Raw genomic sequence first — 16,864 nt, forward strand, 5'->3', positions numbered from 1 at the left:
ACTCTTCCCCCGTCGGCCTCTGGTGTAGCGATGAAATTGGATTTCACATCGAGCCGAGAGAACCCCATGTTCTCAGTCCTCAAGCCGACTACGCTTTGCGACACGGAAAATGTCCCTTGAACCAGGCGGGCCCAGGTCGATCTCGCCTGAGAGCTCGATTCGCGATTCCCCAAACCCACCGCGACAATGGAGGAATCAACTCAGCGCCGGTGAGCCCATGCTCCGATTTACGTACGCGCCATAGGGCTGGCTCGATTGACTGACATCTCGTGTGTCCCTGTCCAGAGGACGACCAGCCAAACCAAGATAAAGCCTACCGGAAATACGCTGCAGGCGTCGACCGAGCACTCACACTGTTCGAAACTGCGCTGCAGGAATGGGCCGACTACATCTCTTTCCTAAACAGACTCCTCAAAGTTCGACTCCTTCAGTTCTAGGTGCCTCGCGCGTGTAGCTGACAGTCGAAATCCCAGGCACTCCAAGCTCGGAACCAAAGCATACACACCGTCCCTGCCAAGGCAACAGTTGCCAAACGCCTGTCGCAATGCCTCAACCCTTCCCTTCCGTCGGGCGTCCACCAAAAGGCCCTTGAAGTTTACAACTACGTCTTTACGATCATCGGAAAGGATGGTCTTTCGCGAGACCTCCCACTATACCTGACCGGACTTGCGCCCACCTTGTCCTTTGCCTCCCTATCCGTGCGGACGCCGTTCTTGGACCTCCTCGAGCGTCATTTCCTCGACCTAGACTCTCGGTCTCTTCGCCCTGCCATGAAATCCATCATACTCGCCCTGCTGCCAGGATTGGAAGAGGAGACTGCGGAGGACTTTGATCGAACACTGAAGCTCGTGGAGAGTTTCAAGAAAGCCATACGACCAAAAGAGTCGCAAGAAATCACGCCTATACACTCGGCTGGAGATGACTACTTCTGGCAGTGCTTCTTCTTGGCGGCCATCACAGGCCAAAGTCGTCGTCCTGGGGCTCTTGCTTACCTCGTGCGGAGCTTGCCCAAGCTGGGTCATTCACTGACGCCAGAGCCACGGGACGCAGACAATTCGATACAGAATGAGGAGCTCGAGCTGTCCTCAAAACTGGCCCAATTAGTGACCACGCCAGAACCCGGACTACTATTACGATGTTTCGCCGCGGGGCTCGCCGATGAGCAACTGCTCATTCAGAGAGGTTTTCTAGATCTGCTGGTGACTCACCTGCCTCTACACTCAAAGGTTCTCCAGAAGCGAGTGAAGTCGGGTGATTTGGAGCTGCTCCTTAAAGCTGCCGCGGGAGTGGTTACCAGGCGAGAGATGAGTCTGAACAGGAGGCTCTGGACATGGCTCCTAGGCCCAGAACCCCAGGCTGGTGAAGCCGAGAACGGACCAGAATCCCCCAGCTCTCCGTCGGCACATCACAACGGACTCCTATCGACCAGGACAAGCTACTTCGAGGAGTATGGACTCGAGCCACTTATAAAGTCATTGTTGGCTTTGATCAAAGACGCCCCGGAGACTACTGCAGCTGAGAAGGCCCGTCCATACCGCATTTGCCTATCACTCATGGACAGATGGGAAATTGGTGGTCTTGTTGTGCCAGAGATCTTCCTGCCAATCGTGGACAGTGTCAGAAATTTCAAGAATCAAACCTCGAGCGAATTGGGCTTTTCTGAAGTCCTGCGTAGTGCTAGCACTTTCTTCGACGGTGTGGAAAGTGGGTTGATTTATGGCGAGATACTGGGTCAAATGGCCCAAGCAATCGGCCCCGGAGATTCTACCACATCGGAGCGGTCAGACAAACTTGCGCTGGTCCAATTCATAATCAAACACTTCAACATCAGGGAGGAAGAAATGGTTACAGTTCATGCTCCACTGACTGCCCTCGCGATCTTTTGCATGATAGAGGACGCGAAAAGAAGAGAAGCAACAGTGACTTCGTCTTCGGAAAATGATGACCTGGTCACCACGGCGCTTGGTATTGTGGCCGACCTGCTGGATATTGTGCCTGAACGGGCGTTCCCGTCCAAGTCAGAAGGCACGTCTTCAGACTCGACGTCACTAGCGAAATCGCAAAACTTAGATGTTTTGCTGAAGATTCGAGATTTCTACATCCACGAGCAGGGTAATTTGGACGTTTCAAAACCACCATTAACCCGCCGTGATGTAGGGGAGCTTCTACTGCAAAAGTCTTGCAGCTTGGGATGCGAGAGTTTGATGCGGAAAGAATCAGCAGCAGACCTCAGTGTTAAGTGCCGCATATTGATGATGCTGGTCTCAAAGACGCCGCAAGACTCTCCATTCGATAATGCTCGTCTACTTGCAGCCCTTCATACCTGCGCCTCGGAAGAGGGGTCATTGCGGTTTGTGACCTATTCGTCTATCCTCTCCCTCTCCACACATTTGTTCGCCTCCGGCCGGATTTCTCACAATGACCTTTCCGAGCTTGTCACACCTTTGGTCCAGCATGCTTGGTCGTACCTATCTGCTTCCAAGCCGCGATACCATGTTGAGACTGTGAGGAGTCTTTGGCAACTTCAAACGGTTTTGACTCCGCAGAATCGCGATATCGAGGCAGCTATTTGTGCTTTGATGAGCCAAAGTGATGTGAATGGAAATTTCCCTGTTCGACCTGCAGAGCCTGGTCGACGGTTCAGTATCTTGTGGTCACATAGTCTGCAGGACAACCCTTCTACCTCAGATAGGAGAGCCCCAAAAACTCCTTATGGAGATCTTTCGGCCTTCCCGAGACTTGCTGGAATAGACAATTACGAGATCATGCTGACCCGCCCGCTGTTTCTGATGCTCGACGCATTTTCCGAGGAAAAGACTCAGCTGTTCATGGCGGTCAAAACGTGGCTGAATACTCTAGTTGGTGTTGACAAGTGAGTGTGTCCATTCCAACTGACCAAAACTGCCGCTAATTCTTGACCTATGAAGGATATTCTACATCTTCACTTCACAGTTCTTGCAATTGGAGTTTCTGCGAAGCGCCCCTGTTGACGCTGGCACATCCCACACGAGGAAGGACTTCACTGAGAACGACGACCTTGACCTCTGTTTATACTATTTGAGGACCATCTCGAACGTTTTCCGTTGGGCGCCTGACGCAATCTGGAGTGTACTTGCCACCAGAACCATCTCTGCTGATGATTTCCCTGGCTTGTCAGAAATCAGTGAGTGTAACACGAGTCTATGATACTTTGGCAGATGCTGACTGTTACAGCCGATACTCAAGACGACGTGACTCTTCAATTCTTTTTGTTGCAGGTCTGCCTGAGGTGCATCTCACATTACAACATATCCGGGGAAAGTGAGATAAAAGTCCGAGTCACACAGCTTATTCGAAGTGCCCTGGTGGTACTCCACCAGATCCTCCTCAGTCCCTATGCTGCGCCTCTGGCACGATTGCATCTAGAAGACGTCTTAATCGAGCGGCTTTCTCAGTCTCTGGACTGCCCAGATCCTTATGCCCAGGTCCTTCTTCTAGATGTCGTCTTCGCTTCTCTGAAACTTCGAGAGATGCTTGCTACCGAGCCTCCACCTTCGCCGACCGCGGAGAAACGCAAGCCAATTGGTGAGATCGGAAACCACCGCGTATCCGTGTCTGCAGACAAAACATCTCGACTTCCTCCCCCGCCACCAGCACTACTCAAATGTCTACAAGCCGGTCTGTCTTCGCCAAGTAGTCGGCCAGTATTGGACAGCTGGATCAGCTTTCTTACCGAATGCTTGCCATACTATGCCGACACCATATTTCAGGTGCTGATTCCGCTCGTTGGGACGTTGTGCGATCAGATCGGTGACACGTTTACTAGCTTGCAGCAGATGTTCAAGGGCCGTGAGCAGGACTGGAAAGATCACACTGATGCACCAGAAACGACATTGATCTCTTTCTTGAATGGGCTGGAGCATGTTTTAGCCAGGAGCCATGATAGCTTATTGCTGGAAGAGGCCCGTACTCAGGTGGTTAAGAGCCCGGACCAGCCACAAGGTTTCTTTGGGAACATGGTGTCCGGCGTCTTTTCGACCGAGTCCCTGCACTCTAGGAGTGCTACGGCGAATGATAGGTTGACCGTGTTGTTGGCTTTTCAGGACGCCGTGAGAATTTGCTTCAGAATCTGGTCTTGGGGCCAAGGGGGTGACGCGACAGCACAGGCCACGAGTTCTATGGCTTCTTTCAAGTACACCTCTCTGCGTATGAGGAACCGCGCCCGCAGACTACTTGAACATTTGTTCGCTGCGGAAACGCTAGAATGTTTAGAGACGGTCATCGACATATGGCGCAAGTCTTTGGACGATTTTGCGTCACAGCCCCATGTCGAAGTCTTCAACCTTCTCCCTGCTCTTGACGGCTCACGACCAAAACACACTATACCGGCGATATTCAACTCTATCTACAGCCGGACCAATCCGACGGCGCTCGATCCAACACGAAAATCGAATCTTACGTTGGACCTCCAGGACACCGACATTGTCATTTTCTTGGTGGACTACGCTAGATCTCTTGAGGACGATGCTATGGACGAGATTTGGCAGGATTGCATCACATTCCTCAAAGATTTGTTGACGAATCCATTTCCACATCGCCAGACACTGCCAAGTCTTCTCGAGTTTGCTGCCATCCTGGGGGTTAAGGTCGACAATACAAACTTCGGAGAGCAACGCAAGATGCGTCGGGAACTGGGGGTAGGGACATCCTTCTAGAATCTCTACGTTTAGATGACTGACATTCTTCGCTACAGGACTTGTTTCTCAGATTACTAACTGCGCTATTCACGACGCGACCTGTGAATTTCTCAGATACCACCAATGGGGCATCCGAAAAGCCCAAGCGTCTCGAGGCTTCCGGACAAGCTACACCAAGCAGAAACCCTCAAGAACGTGCGGACGATGTTGTGTCCATACTGTCCTCAATTGCTCCAGACCTTCCCAAAATACTAGTCGAAAATGATCGCGTGCTATCGGCTGCGACGTCCATCTCCACCAGCGTGATTGGACCGGCACTACGCGCGAAGACATTCCCCGACACCTTTTCTAAGAGCACTTTGGTATTATTGCAGGAGCTCACGCGACTGCCAAACAATCAGAAGACCTGGAAGAGGGACGTCACCGATGCGTTCAACGATCCTCGTTTCTTTGGGTCGAATGTAGCATTGGTTCAAAATGACTGGCTACCTCTGCTCAAGCAGTGGACAGTCACGGACAAAGATCGGTTACCAGAACTCCTCAGCCGAATTACGGCGCCGACAACAGCAGGAATAGTGTTCGGCGTAGGCGCAACCTCGGCAAGACTAGAGGCTGACCGAAAGACGCAACTGAATCTCCGCCGCATAGCCACACTGATTTTGGCCGCAGCGGAAGACACGTTTGTTACAGAATTGCCAAATATCTTAGACAAGCTTGTCGAATTACTAGGAGCAACGGCTACTTCATCCCCATCATCGACCACGCGGGCAGAGCTGTTCATGGTTGTCCGCGCCCTCGTCCTCAAGACGAGCGCCATACACCTGGCTCCTATCTGGCCAGTGATCAATGCAGAGCTGCACGCCTCTGTGTCATCCGTGGCGGCACCCGACCACAGTGCTGCCTCGGAAATGTATAACAACGGCTCGGTGCTGCAAGCATGCAAGCTGTTGGACCTGCTCATCTGTGTGGCCCCCGATGACTTCCAACTTCACGAATGGCTCTTCGTGACGGACACGATTGATGCAGTGTATCGGCCAGTCAACTATCAAGCGATCGCGCTGGTGGATGAGCTGTCCGAAGAATTGGGGTCCGCTATCGTGACACCACACCCACAATCTGAAGATACAGCATTTTTGACAGCACAAGGCCCTCGCAAGCGGCCCCTACTAGGAGCTGGTGGTATCAAGGACGATGTCAACCTGGAGAGGAGGGAAGAGCTGATTGCAAAGATACTGAGACCGTTTTTCGCTCAACTCAGCATTTTTGCTTTCGAGTCAACGTATGCGATGACTCCTATGGACTGGGAGGGCTGTGTTCAAGGACTGCTGAAGGATCTCTTCGATGAGTCCACTATTGTGAAGGCGCTGTGACGGTCTTAAATGGGCTTTGTGATCGGTCTCCAGACGATACCTCGAGAAATACTAGATACCGATATGATCTTGAAAAGATGTTGCGTCGTAAAAGTGATATGCCCTGCCTATTCAACCTGACATCTCGTGAGCCTGATGCTCATTCTCGGGCGGGTAGTAAGCGACCAGGCCCTTGCTCGCGCCCTTGACACAGTACTGAACCACATCCAGCTTCTCCGCCGAACCGTCGGGGATCAAGCTTGCAAGTTGCCGCAGGTCTCCATTCCGTGGCAGGAACAGCGCATGTGCCATCGGCCGGCACGCGGCGCTTATGTGCGTCAGCGAATATGGCTCCATCACCTCCAGGTCGAAGACGTCGGTCTGCTCGTAGCCCACCCCACCCCACGGCGGGCTCGCAAAGAGCTCCACGCCCCGGGCGAGCGCCACGCCGCCCTCGCCCTGGCCCGGCCGCACGTTGAGCGCGTCGTCCAGGGTGTCGGGCCGGTTGACGAGCCGGTTGAGGTAGTCGAAGCAGTCGGCGTGCACGAAGGTGATGTAGTCGGACACCTCGTACACCTCGGCGTTGTGCTGCGCGCAGGCGAGCGTGGCCGCGTCGTACTCGACGGCGATGACGCGGTCCCAGTGGCCTGACAGGGCGAACTGGATTGTGTTGCCGCCCGCGCCGGCGAAGAGGTCTATGATCACGCTTGGCCTGTGCCCGCGCTGGTCGTGCTTGGCTGCCAGCTCATTCGCGATCTCTCTGTTTGGATGAGATTCAGCAGGTGTGTCCAAGTGAGTGACTGAGTGAGTGCGGGCTTACACTGCTATGGGCTCTGGGGTGACACCAAACCAGGCGGCGTCTGTCATTCGTATGTCGTAGTCGTCGTATTGCCATAGAGTATTGCGCTGATACCAGTACCTGTTTCCCTCGTCAGATGGCTTCATGCGTAACTTGTGCAGTGAGGCAAAGGACCTCACATGTACTCACTTCTTCAAGTTCTCTGGCATCTCGTCATACGACGAATAGTGCTTGCATTCTTTCGTAAGACGCAGCCTGTCTGCCGGCTTCATGATACCGGCTGGCGATCCATATTTGCTGCTGAGGTATTGATTGCCATTGAGATTCTTTTCTAGCCTGGTTGGGCTGCCAGATGAGCCCACTGGGAGGTCTCGAGTTGCTTGCCCCTTCTTCATTTTCCAATTTCTGCTTGTACTATAATGCAAATAATTCGAGGAGAATGCAAAGATTCCATATTGCCTACAACCTAGCTGCCATCGTTTGCTGCATGAGAAACAAGTGAAATGCGTGAAATTCGCTAGCACGTAGTCAGTGAAGTGCCCAAGTACCTTGCTAGAGCTCTACGCTAGCGGCACGGTGCTAGGGGCCTCGGGAGCTTCCTCAGGTACGGGAGCTTGGGCCAGGGGGGCCGCGGGCAAGGCTGAGAGACGCAGGGCGGCAACGTGGTCGCATGGCGTGCACTACACACGCGTTCGAGCTTCAACATTCGTCCACGGATCGCAATTGTTGGGAACTCAATATTTTGTAACAGGGCAAGGTATAAATAAGTACAAATCAACCCACCTGGCCGACGACAACGATGTTCAACGCGCTTAACCGTTTCATGTCCCGCCTCGACGGCGAGGACCCTCGGCAGAAGCAGCACGAGCAAGGGCTGTTCGGATTCCAAGTGCTGCGGAACACAAACCTGCAGCTCGCGATCGAGCCATGGTTTGACTTCGTCGTGGGTATCAATGGGCGCATGATCGTATGGCTTCCCACTCGGATGTCGGCAGAGCAGCTGGGCGTTGCACACTTGCTAATCAGCGTACGCAGGACGATCCGAGCCCCGGCCTCTTTGCGCAAGAGGTCCGCAACTGCGCGGGAGGAATGGTGTCGCTAGGTCTGTGGAGCGCAAAAGTAGGACCTCAAGAGCGAACTATAGCACCTGTACAGAGCTGACATCCGTGGCCAGGGCCAACGGACACGTACAATTCACGTCCCAGTCCCGGTCGACGGCTCCTCCCTCGGGCTGGCCCTGCAGTGGACATCGCTGAACGCCGTCGTCAACATATGGCACGTCCTCGACGTCCCCGCCAACTCCCCTGCTGATCTTTCCGGCCTCCTGCCCTACAGCGACTACATCCTCGGCTCACCAGAGGGGACTTTGCACGGCGAGAGTGGGCTGGGCGAGATTGTCGAGGACCACATTGGAAGGCCGCTGAGGCTATACGTCTACAACAATGAATACGATGTCACCAGGGAGGTCACGCTGCAGCCAAGCCGCGAATGGGGCGGCGAAGGCGCGCTGGGCTGTGTCTTGGGCTACGGGGCACTACACCGTCTACCTGCGCCTTTGAGCGAGCCAGTGGACGCGCCGGGCGACACGATGTTTGAGTTCTCAGAAAAGACACCACTTTATGGCCAGGCGGCACCCGGAAGCGACACGGCAAACTTCTTCACGCCCGCCGAAGCTGAGCAACCCCCGGCCGGAGGTCCCCCGGTTGAAGGCGGTGATTTCCTCGTCCCGGCTCAGATGGCGAGCGCGCCGCCGCCAGCAGGAAACGCGCCTCCGCGAAGCCAGAAGAAAAAGGCGCACCGAGCCCCAGTCGGCGGGATGGATGACTACTTCAACGAACAGGAGGAGAAGAGCAGGGCGTTGGATAGGCCAGATTCGACGCGGACCAAGAGTCCCCTGGCTCCTCCGCCCAAGGCAGGGGGGCCACCCAAAGGAGGCCCGCCACCAGCAGACACGCCACAGGCGGAAGGGGAGGAAGGTGCGGCAGATGCATAGATAGAAACCAGATCACGGAAGAAACGCTCATCAATTGGTTTTACGGGCGCAATGGAGATATACCCTGGCCTTTGCTCTTCCACGACGATTTTCACGCTGCTTCTCCATGTGCTCCGTGTCATACTGTACAGGTAAATGCCACCCAGGAGACCCCTCCGGAGGATAGAAGAAATCGCCTTAGCCGCCCCTCTGCCGCTTGCCTCGTCCACACTGTGCCCACGACCCCCTCAGTTGATGTAGTTTACACAGAAGAAGTGCAAGATGAGGCTTCCGAGGATGTAGTCTGCGAAGGACCGCTCCGGGGTGACCTTGGGGAAGTCGGACTTATTCTGCTCGTCGGTTTGCATGCGTAGGGAAACTGCCATGGTCATGTCAGCCAAGGGAGCCCGGTCAGGGCCAGAAGAGCGTTGCTACGTACCAGTCAGGACGAATTGGCCAACGGTGGCGGCGAAGCCCGCCAGGAAGGCGTTGAAGGGCTGTGTTTGAGCCGAACGTCAGTCTTGCTTGTTTAACTAGAGCCGGGGTGGAGGGGGGTCGCCCTTACATCTTTCGCGATCAGGAAGTAGTAGACAAACTGGATAGCGCCAACGGCCATCAGGAAGGCCAGGAATGCATCGATCAGGCGTGTCTGGTGGCCGGTGGTCTTCCAATAGTGGGACCAAACCTGCTCCGGAAGCAGCGATGACTTGGAGGACTGGGCCTTTGCGGTCTTGGGTGCCTTCGCCGGGGTCGAGACTGGTGTGTCTGCTGGGGCAGTGGCAGCAGCGTTCTTCTTGGGTGCCATGATGAGTATTCAAGAGTGGCGTCGTCAATTGGCGTTGTTGGTCGTGGCGAAGGTGGTGGTAAGATGGGTGGTGAGTGGTGGATTGACTAGACTTGCGACGACTGCAATGTGTACTGGAGCTCTGTTTGCCCAAAACGACACGACAGCTCCAACTGACACGGCTGCTGCACAAGCGGCGCCTGGGGTGACGAATGGTGGGTCCGAGCCGCGGATAGCAAGCTTGTGTGATTGGCTACGGTGTGCAGGGGGTTTAAGTACACCAAGGACGGCTAGTAGTGGAAACAGCTTACACTTCACTTCAAGATACTCCTGAACACTTATTTACGTGTTGTTAATTTCAGACTTCTCGAGTTGATTGTTTCTTTCAACGACTGTTCGGGGCATTTAATCGTTTATGCAAGGTCAAACCCCCTCACTTTGCCGGTGGAAAGGCAGCAGGAATATAACCAATACTGGGCATTCGGCATGCCAATGCTGGATGCTATTCATGATCACATACAGTGCACCATTGGAACAACACTGCCACATTTGAAAAAGTGCGAACAATTCATTTCAGAGCCCTCCGTGGTTTACATTCCCATACAGGCTTATCCTACAGGAGATTGACATACTGAAGGTTATCCTGTAAAAGATTATCACACCGGAGATTATCCCAAGCGAGCTTATCCTACGGGAGCGTGTGCCATGGCTGGGTATCCTACAGCTTCCCCTTTTCCTTTGATTGTTCATCCCAGAGATACTGAGGCCGTGAAGCTGAAAACTGAGCTTAAGCCCAAATGTTTACGAATCCACACTTTTTCAATACCATCGTATGCCCGTTCCGTTTCTAATATGAAGTTCTGCAGAGTTCGAAAACGCTCTGGTGATGGTGACACTTGAGGATCTGCTGTCATACAAATTCTGGGTGTCAGGAGCTGTCTGCCCCCACACCATTAACGAGACAGCCAGATGCTGCGCAAGCTCTTGCTTGTCTGAGACTGAGTGGCAGGACCGCCAGATGGAAGCTCCATCATTGTTACCTGTTGGGAAAAGATTGAAGTTTTAGGTGTACGCATGCTCTTGTAGCCACACAAAGAGCTGTACTACACTTTGGCCTTCCGGAGTAGTGTGTGGCGGGAAGTGATGAGATTCTCGGGTGACAATAAAACGTACAATTGTCATAATGACTTTTGTTTTGTCAACAACCAGATACTCTAGTACTCATTTGGGACAATTTCACGATTATTCTCAAGAGCACTTTCCAAACATTGATTACTTCAACGCGCCCGGCACTAGTTTGTTTCACAACCTCCGCTTCTTGACTTCCTGAGATTGCGGCAGTCCATATAAACTGTCATCACAGGCTCTGCGACATCCAGCGAATGTCCTTTAACTTATCCTCGAATTTCGCTGCGGCATATCTGTTCGCTTCTTTTTCCTCCTTGCTGTTCATCTCTCCCTAAAGGGCAACCTCGCCAAAGGCTCTGTCGAAATATACGAGCAACAACCGGGCTGCCAAGTTGCTAAGCGCGGATTCTATTCGAGCTAAAGTACACAAAAAAATCTACGACATTTATATCGTAATCATATTTGAAACCCTGGAACTGGAGACAATGAACATCAGCAGGAGTTGCAGCGAAAGCCCGCATTGTCAAGTATGGTAATTACACTTCGTAGCGCATCACATCGTTGTGTTGTAAAGCACAGATCAATTGAATTGACAAGGGCTTTACAAGCCTGGTGAGGTCAACATTGAATGTAGCCAGTCTTGATCAAGATGTGAAATTGCTGCTCAAAGGTGCCCGAGCCCGGTGCAAGCGGTCTGCATATACTGTAGGCAACTGGTTCAAGTGACAGGAAGACCCGCGATAAGTGAGGTCATGTTGTGTCCAGGGACACGGGTAATTGTCCAGCCGGTCAGCGGACGCTGAGGCAAAGAATTCAGATCAAAATTGTCGTTCCAGCTTTTCGAAACACCACGGTCAACTCGTCCCAACGTCGTGGGCCCACTCCGAGCCGTCTCTCAAACATGCCAGCCTGAGTGACACTGCCGCGAGCTCTCCTGAATGAGTCGGAGGGTAGACAGGACGGCATTCGACGGCCGAACTTTGGCTGAAGACTATCAAATACCTGTACCGGCCGCTAGTCGAGCCGTGAAAGTGACGGGTGTTCTCCACGAGATGAACTTTAGAGCTATCTGACACACTCAGACAACTTTAAGAGACAATGAGGAACTGAGAAAGCGAGAGCACAACACAACCGGGCGGCAAATCGACGGAGTATTGTCAGACCACAAACAGCTGACCTACGAGCTCGTAGCTCACATTCATCAGATGTATCCTACCCCAACACAAGATACAGAAGATGCTGTATGGGCGTTGTGTTCCTCTCCCACCGTGCTTTGCTCCGGGTATCAGCCAAGAGCTGTCAAAAGCTTGGCATCTGCCACTGGCACGGTCCCAGGGACCCTGTTTCGATCCAAGGAAACACTGTTGGAGGGTGTTGATTTGCTCTCGATGGTCAAACTTGTCGAAACACACCGGGTGAGGATGAACGGCGGGTCTTGGCAAATACGAGCTTCTGCACAGACGTGCTGAAACCGGAGCCGCTAGCGGCACTGAGAGGCTGTTAGCACGTTAGAAAAAATCCGAAAAATAATAATCCCATCCACTTCAGGGGATCGCTGGGCGGTCTCAGCCGAGGCCGCAGGTTGGTTCATCCGTGGCCGTTGGCTGGAAACAGAGATGGGGCTGTTCAAGCGCGGCTGAGAATGTGGTTGCTATGGGTGGCTAGCGCGCTGGCTTCCGAATGGGTTGGTGAGATTCTAAATAGAAAATCACAGGCCGCCTTCCTCTGGGCCGAGGAGGTCGAAGAGACCCCTTTGCCGGCCAGGCCTATCCGCGACCTTGCGGCGTAGAACACCGTTTAGGGCGCTGACTGGAAAGGATTGCCTCTGAAAGAGAGTTCAGCTTCCCAAAAGAAGAAATTCGATGCCGGGACGGAGGGTGAGAAGGTTCCCTTGACTAGGACGGTTGCATCCCGGGCTCGCGGCTACCCAAGCTTTTGGGCTGACTGTCTTAGCTTGAAACAGGCCCCCAAGCCTCCAGCCGGCTGGCCGGCGATGAGCCTGTGAGATTGCGAGCGCCAGAGATCGTCGGCAGGGGTCATATATGGAGGTGGGGCCTCGGGCAAGTTAAGGTTGTCTCCACTGAGCTTTCCCCTGACCATGTGACAGGTGGAGGAGCTCCAGTTCTCCAGGTGAAGGCTGGTTCCACTTCGTACATTCCCAGCCTCACGGAGTTGAATTGCCGCTCCAAACTTTGCGGGGCTCTGCGGAGAGCTTGAGGTGGATAGGGACACCGTGGATGGTAGCGACTGGACGACGAGATGTGACGAAGTGATGTTGGTCTGTTGCACTGGGAACTAATGCAGCCAACAGTAGCAGCACCACATGGCCACTGGAGGCCGATCAAGATGGCCAGCTTTCCCGCCTTGATCAGCCCCCCAACAGTTGCAGCGAGTTAATGAATCATTGTAGATCGTAGCCCATGTCATCGCGGCCTCATTGTCCAGCAGACCTAGTTTCCATATAGTAAACCCACAGTTCCAAGTGCCTATCCTCCACTCTAACCGGGTAAAACGGGCAGGCCAAGGTTCGGCGGTGTGGTGTGGGAGGGGATGGTTGGGTTGCAGTGGGGGCTGGCAGCGCACGTCATGGCGATGCAATGTATTTCGTGATGCTGTGAACTAGATGCGTCCTATCGTCCTGTCGAAGTGCTCTGCTTTACTCTGCTTTTCCGTGGTGGACACACATGTGCCGTCGTACGAAGCATCCGAAGATCAACTGAAAGTGCGTGGGGAAACACATACTCCGGACTTCTGCTGTCGTCCACGGGTGATTGATTGGTTGGTTGGGTCGCAATTAAAATCCGAAGTTGGAGCTCAAGGACTTCTTGGGTAGGCTATGCTTGGTTGCGGTCAGTCGGCCGCAAATAGATTTTGAAGGAGGCTGGTTGGGTCGGTGAGGTGGTCAGCGCAGCACGACAGATACTGTGACACCCACGACGGGCATAAGGTTCCCGGCTGGAGCCTCCAGCGGGCAGACCAGGGATCATGGGTCAGGGGGCCAGGGGGCCAGGGGGCAGGGGGCAGCTCTTCCAGGCTAACGTCTCTCCAATGGCACCCCCTGTCGATAGGTCCCAACAGGCGCTTGGATTGTTGTTTCGAGGGGCCACCCCTGACGCATTCCATCTACCAGTCTTGTTCCCTTCCAATCCTTTTCTGGAAGAGATATCCAAGCAGTTGAGCTGTCACGGCTGCGTTGTTTCTTTGGCAACAAAGCGGGAAGAATGACCAGTCGATTCTTGGTAGGTGGCCATGTGTTTGGCATCTTTTTGACATTTGACCCTCGCATCGCATCGCAGCCGCTGCCTCGCATGCAGGGCGCGGCACATGTCTCTGCCCCCAATCGATATGTGTCACAGCTTCATTTCCAAAGCTGAGGCCGAGAGTGACTGCTGTGTCCTCAGTGTGTACACAAGACCTACCTAGGTGTCTAGTGAGGCACGCCGCACCGTTGCAAGGAGCTCTCATCTCGGATGAATTGCTAAGGTGCCGGTGATCTGAGAGGAGATGTGATGAATCAGAGCAAGGAATGGGCACTAGGAAGAGGCGGGTGTACATCCTGCCCTCCTACTTGCTCCTAACTCCTCCTCCTCCTCCTTCCACCAACTCGCGCACTGCCGAGCGGCTTGGTACCTGCAGCATCCATGTCGCCCCAGAGCAGGGGCCCCTGCACCCACCTGAGTACATGTGTACCTGAGCAATAGCCTTCTCTGCTCCTCATCAATTTAGATTGAGCTTCATATAATAGCCCGGCTTCTGCCTCGTCCTTCATCTCCCCGTCCTCCCTCTCGTCATCCCTCGTCGTGTCATGGATGCTTTTAATTCCTAGCCACAGCCGTTTGTCTGATCTTCCATCATCAGTGACCAATTGAACTTCAACTGTGCCACTTCGTCGCCAGTAGCATCGCGACCCGTTTGCTCGACTGTCACAAGCTTCACTCCACCTACTAGCACTTCCTTTGTCACACGACCTGTGGCAGCCCCGCCTATTTATACGACGATCGTCAAGCCCAGAACGCCAACTCGTCAACTGGACAGCCTCAAGACTATCTGTCGTGTCCTTGTATCACCTTTCAGAGCAAAAGTTCATCACCTACAAACTCCGCCAATATCATCAAAATGCGCATGTCAATCGCTGCCGCCGTCCTGGCTGCTGTCAGCGTCTCAGCTCAAGACACTGGCGTTCGTCAACCCTGAACTTCCTCCTCCGCATCTGTACCTGCTAACTCGTCTTCAGAAACTCGGAGATGCTGCAGTCGTCACCAACAACCCTGCTGGAGCTGTGTACAAGGCAACACTGCCTGACACTGCCTTTACCAAGAGCGCGTACCCCAATGGAGGCAATGTGAAGGGCGCCGTCTACGCCCTGTCCAGCCCAGATGGTACCGGTGTTATCTTCAAGGTCAATTTCTCCGGCCTACCAAGTGAAGGTGGCCCTTTCAGTAAGAGCTCCCGGTTCTCAGCCCAGACTCCTGAATTCTTACTGACAGGCGGCAGTCTATCATCTTCACGACCAGCCTGTCCCAGCTGATGGAAACTGCACTGCGACACTGGCCCACCTTGACCCTTACCAGCGCGGGGAGACCACGCCATGCGACTCCAGCGCTCCTCAAACCTGCCAGGTTGGCGATCTGTCGGGAAAGCATGGTAACATCACCGGTACCTCGATTGATGCTACCTACACCGACAACTTCGCCTCCCTCGAGCAGGGCATCGGTGCGTTCTTCGGAAACCGGAGTATTGTGGTCCATTTCGGCAACAAGACCCGTATCACTTGCGCCAACTTCACGGCTGTCGAGGCTGGAAACACTTGCAGTGGATCCGGCTCTCCCTCCTCGACTGCGTCCAGCACCGGAACAGCCCCAACCAGCACCGGTGGTGCAACTACCACTACCGGCTCGCCGATCGGTAGCAACGCGACCGCCACGGGCTCGAGCCCGTCGTCGACCACATCCTTTGTCCAGGCCGCTGGAAACGCCAACGCCCCGGCTTTGATGCTCGTCGCCGGAGCTGCGGCCCTCGCATTCCTGCTCTAAAGCATTGAATTGCCTGTGACTTTTGCATGAATTCCGGCGTTTTGGGGTGGGAAGGTCACTATAGATAATGTGACAAGGAGGGTAATGGATGGTTGGTTTTCGCAAAACTGGTTGGGAAGATACCTCATCTGCCGCAATTTGCTTCGGATACATTAGAAAGGGGAGAATGGACGTGTGATAGCAAGGACGTCACTAATACGTGCCTACACTCCGGATAATACCAAACAAATTTGAGAAACGAGAAACTCATACGAATTTCAAAATTTCAAAAACAACTCGAATCAAATGTGTGCGAATAGATACTCCTGTAGTATCATTTACCTTTGTGTGTGTGCATACATCGCGAATGCCATCCCAACTATCCGTGCGCAAGTGCAAATGGCGGGAGACAGGAGACCTACAAACGTGCACCACGATCTGCCCGCGTTCCTGGCTTTTAGCGCAGGGGACCATCCCTCACGGTCGCGGATCACCGACTTCGACACCCTCAGGTGGTGAAGATGGAGATAAGAGGCAGAGTGAATAATCCATCGGATCCGCCAGCTCCGAACGCTAGCCTCGATGTCACGCCCACGTCAAACGGTGCTAGCCCGGGCGCTGATGTTTCAAGGCACGACGTCGATTTCTTCGGATGTCAGAACCGAACTGTTGGTCAGTGCGAGGCAGCTGTCTAGTTGATCCTTCGAGGACTAGGGAAGTGCACTTTTCTAGTTGATCCTTTGAGGAGTTGAGAAGTGCACTTTTCTAGTTGGGACGAGGATGTTCATGTCCGACTTGGACGCGGCACAATGTCTTCACACCTCAGACTGAGCTTTTGCCTCTTGTTGCCGCGTATGCCACAAACTTTTCTGAGTGCTGGCAAGGTTTTCAAGGCTAGTGTGTATATTATATAGACAGTGGATGTAGGAGTCCAGCTTCGGAGTGAAAAGGTTGTAGATCAATGTTAGAGAGGAGAAAAAGCTCCTCATTGTAGTGGCTACGCCCAGGTTTTTTCTCAAGTATATGATATTGTGAAGGGTTATCCCTTCCAGAGCATGTAAAGAGATTCTGGAAGGAAGCGAATAATTCAGCTGAGCTGATCCCAGACATTTAATCTCGGTGTCGGTGATGAGGGCTGGGTACG

The 16,864-nt window shown here is 53.6% G+C and overlaps 5 protein-coding genes across 5 annotated transcripts; 3 read left to right on the forward strand and 2 right to left on the reverse strand.

Annotated features, from left to right (window-relative positions):
* Positions 1-109: 109 nt before the first annotated feature.
* On the forward strand, positions 110-6,046 carry J7T55_008446 (regulator of reproduction dopa; the record flags this gene model as incomplete). The annotated part of the gene is made up of 7 exons (XM_053138765.1): positions 110-209; positions 286-416; positions 474-2,350; positions 2,663-2,872; positions 2,928-3,163; positions 3,214-4,676; positions 4,733-6,046. The coding sequence occupies 7 exons, from the start codon at positions 110-112 to the stop codon at positions 6,044-6,046; spliced, it is 5,331 nt and encodes a 1,776-aa protein (XP_052997722.1).
* Positions 6,047-6,157: 111 nt separating this feature from the next.
* J7T55_008447 (RNA cap guanine-N2 methyltransferase) lies at positions 6,158-7,219 on the reverse strand (the record flags this gene model as incomplete). Its single annotated transcript, XM_053138766.1, has 3 exons — positions 6,158-6,785; positions 6,846-6,944; positions 7,014-7,219. The coding sequence occupies 3 exons, from the start codon at positions 7,217-7,219 to the stop codon at positions 6,158-6,160; spliced, it is 933 nt and encodes a 310-aa protein (XP_052997723.1).
* Positions 7,220-7,623: 404 nt separating this feature from the next.
* On the forward strand, positions 7,624-8,817 carry J7T55_008448 (grasp55 65 family protein; the record flags this gene model as incomplete). The annotated part of the gene is made up of 3 exons (XM_053138767.1): positions 7,624-7,791; positions 7,860-7,943; positions 7,999-8,817. 3 exons carry the CDS (start codon positions 7,624-7,626, stop codon positions 8,815-8,817), a joined length of 1,071 nt encoding a protein of 356 aa, XP_052997724.1.
* A 227-nt stretch (positions 8,818-9,044) lies between these two features.
* J7T55_008449 (dad family protein) lies at positions 9,045-9,601 on the reverse strand (the record flags this gene model as incomplete). Its single annotated transcript, XM_053138768.1, has 3 exons — positions 9,045-9,175; positions 9,236-9,293; positions 9,362-9,601. The coding sequence occupies 3 exons, from the start codon at positions 9,599-9,601 to the stop codon at positions 9,045-9,047; spliced, it is 429 nt and encodes a 142-aa protein (XP_052997725.1).
* A 5,223-nt stretch (positions 9,602-14,824) lies between these two features.
* J7T55_008450 (superoxide dismutase) lies at positions 14,825-15,741 on the forward strand (the record flags this gene model as incomplete). Its single annotated transcript, XM_053138769.1, has 3 exons — positions 14,825-14,887; positions 14,943-15,147; positions 15,203-15,741. The coding sequence occupies 3 exons, from the start codon at positions 14,825-14,827 to the stop codon at positions 15,739-15,741; spliced, it is 807 nt and encodes a 268-aa protein (XP_052997726.1).
* Between the last annotated feature and the right edge of the window lie 1,123 nt (positions 15,742-16,864).

Source organism: Diaporthe amygdali (assembly GCF_026229845.1).
Source record: "Diaporthe amygdali strain CAA958 chromosome Unknown NODE_4_length_2575358_cov_65_588622, whole genome shotgun sequence".
NCBI lineage: Eukaryota > Fungi > Ascomycota > Sordariomycetes > Diaporthales > Diaporthaceae > Diaporthe > Diaporthe amygdali.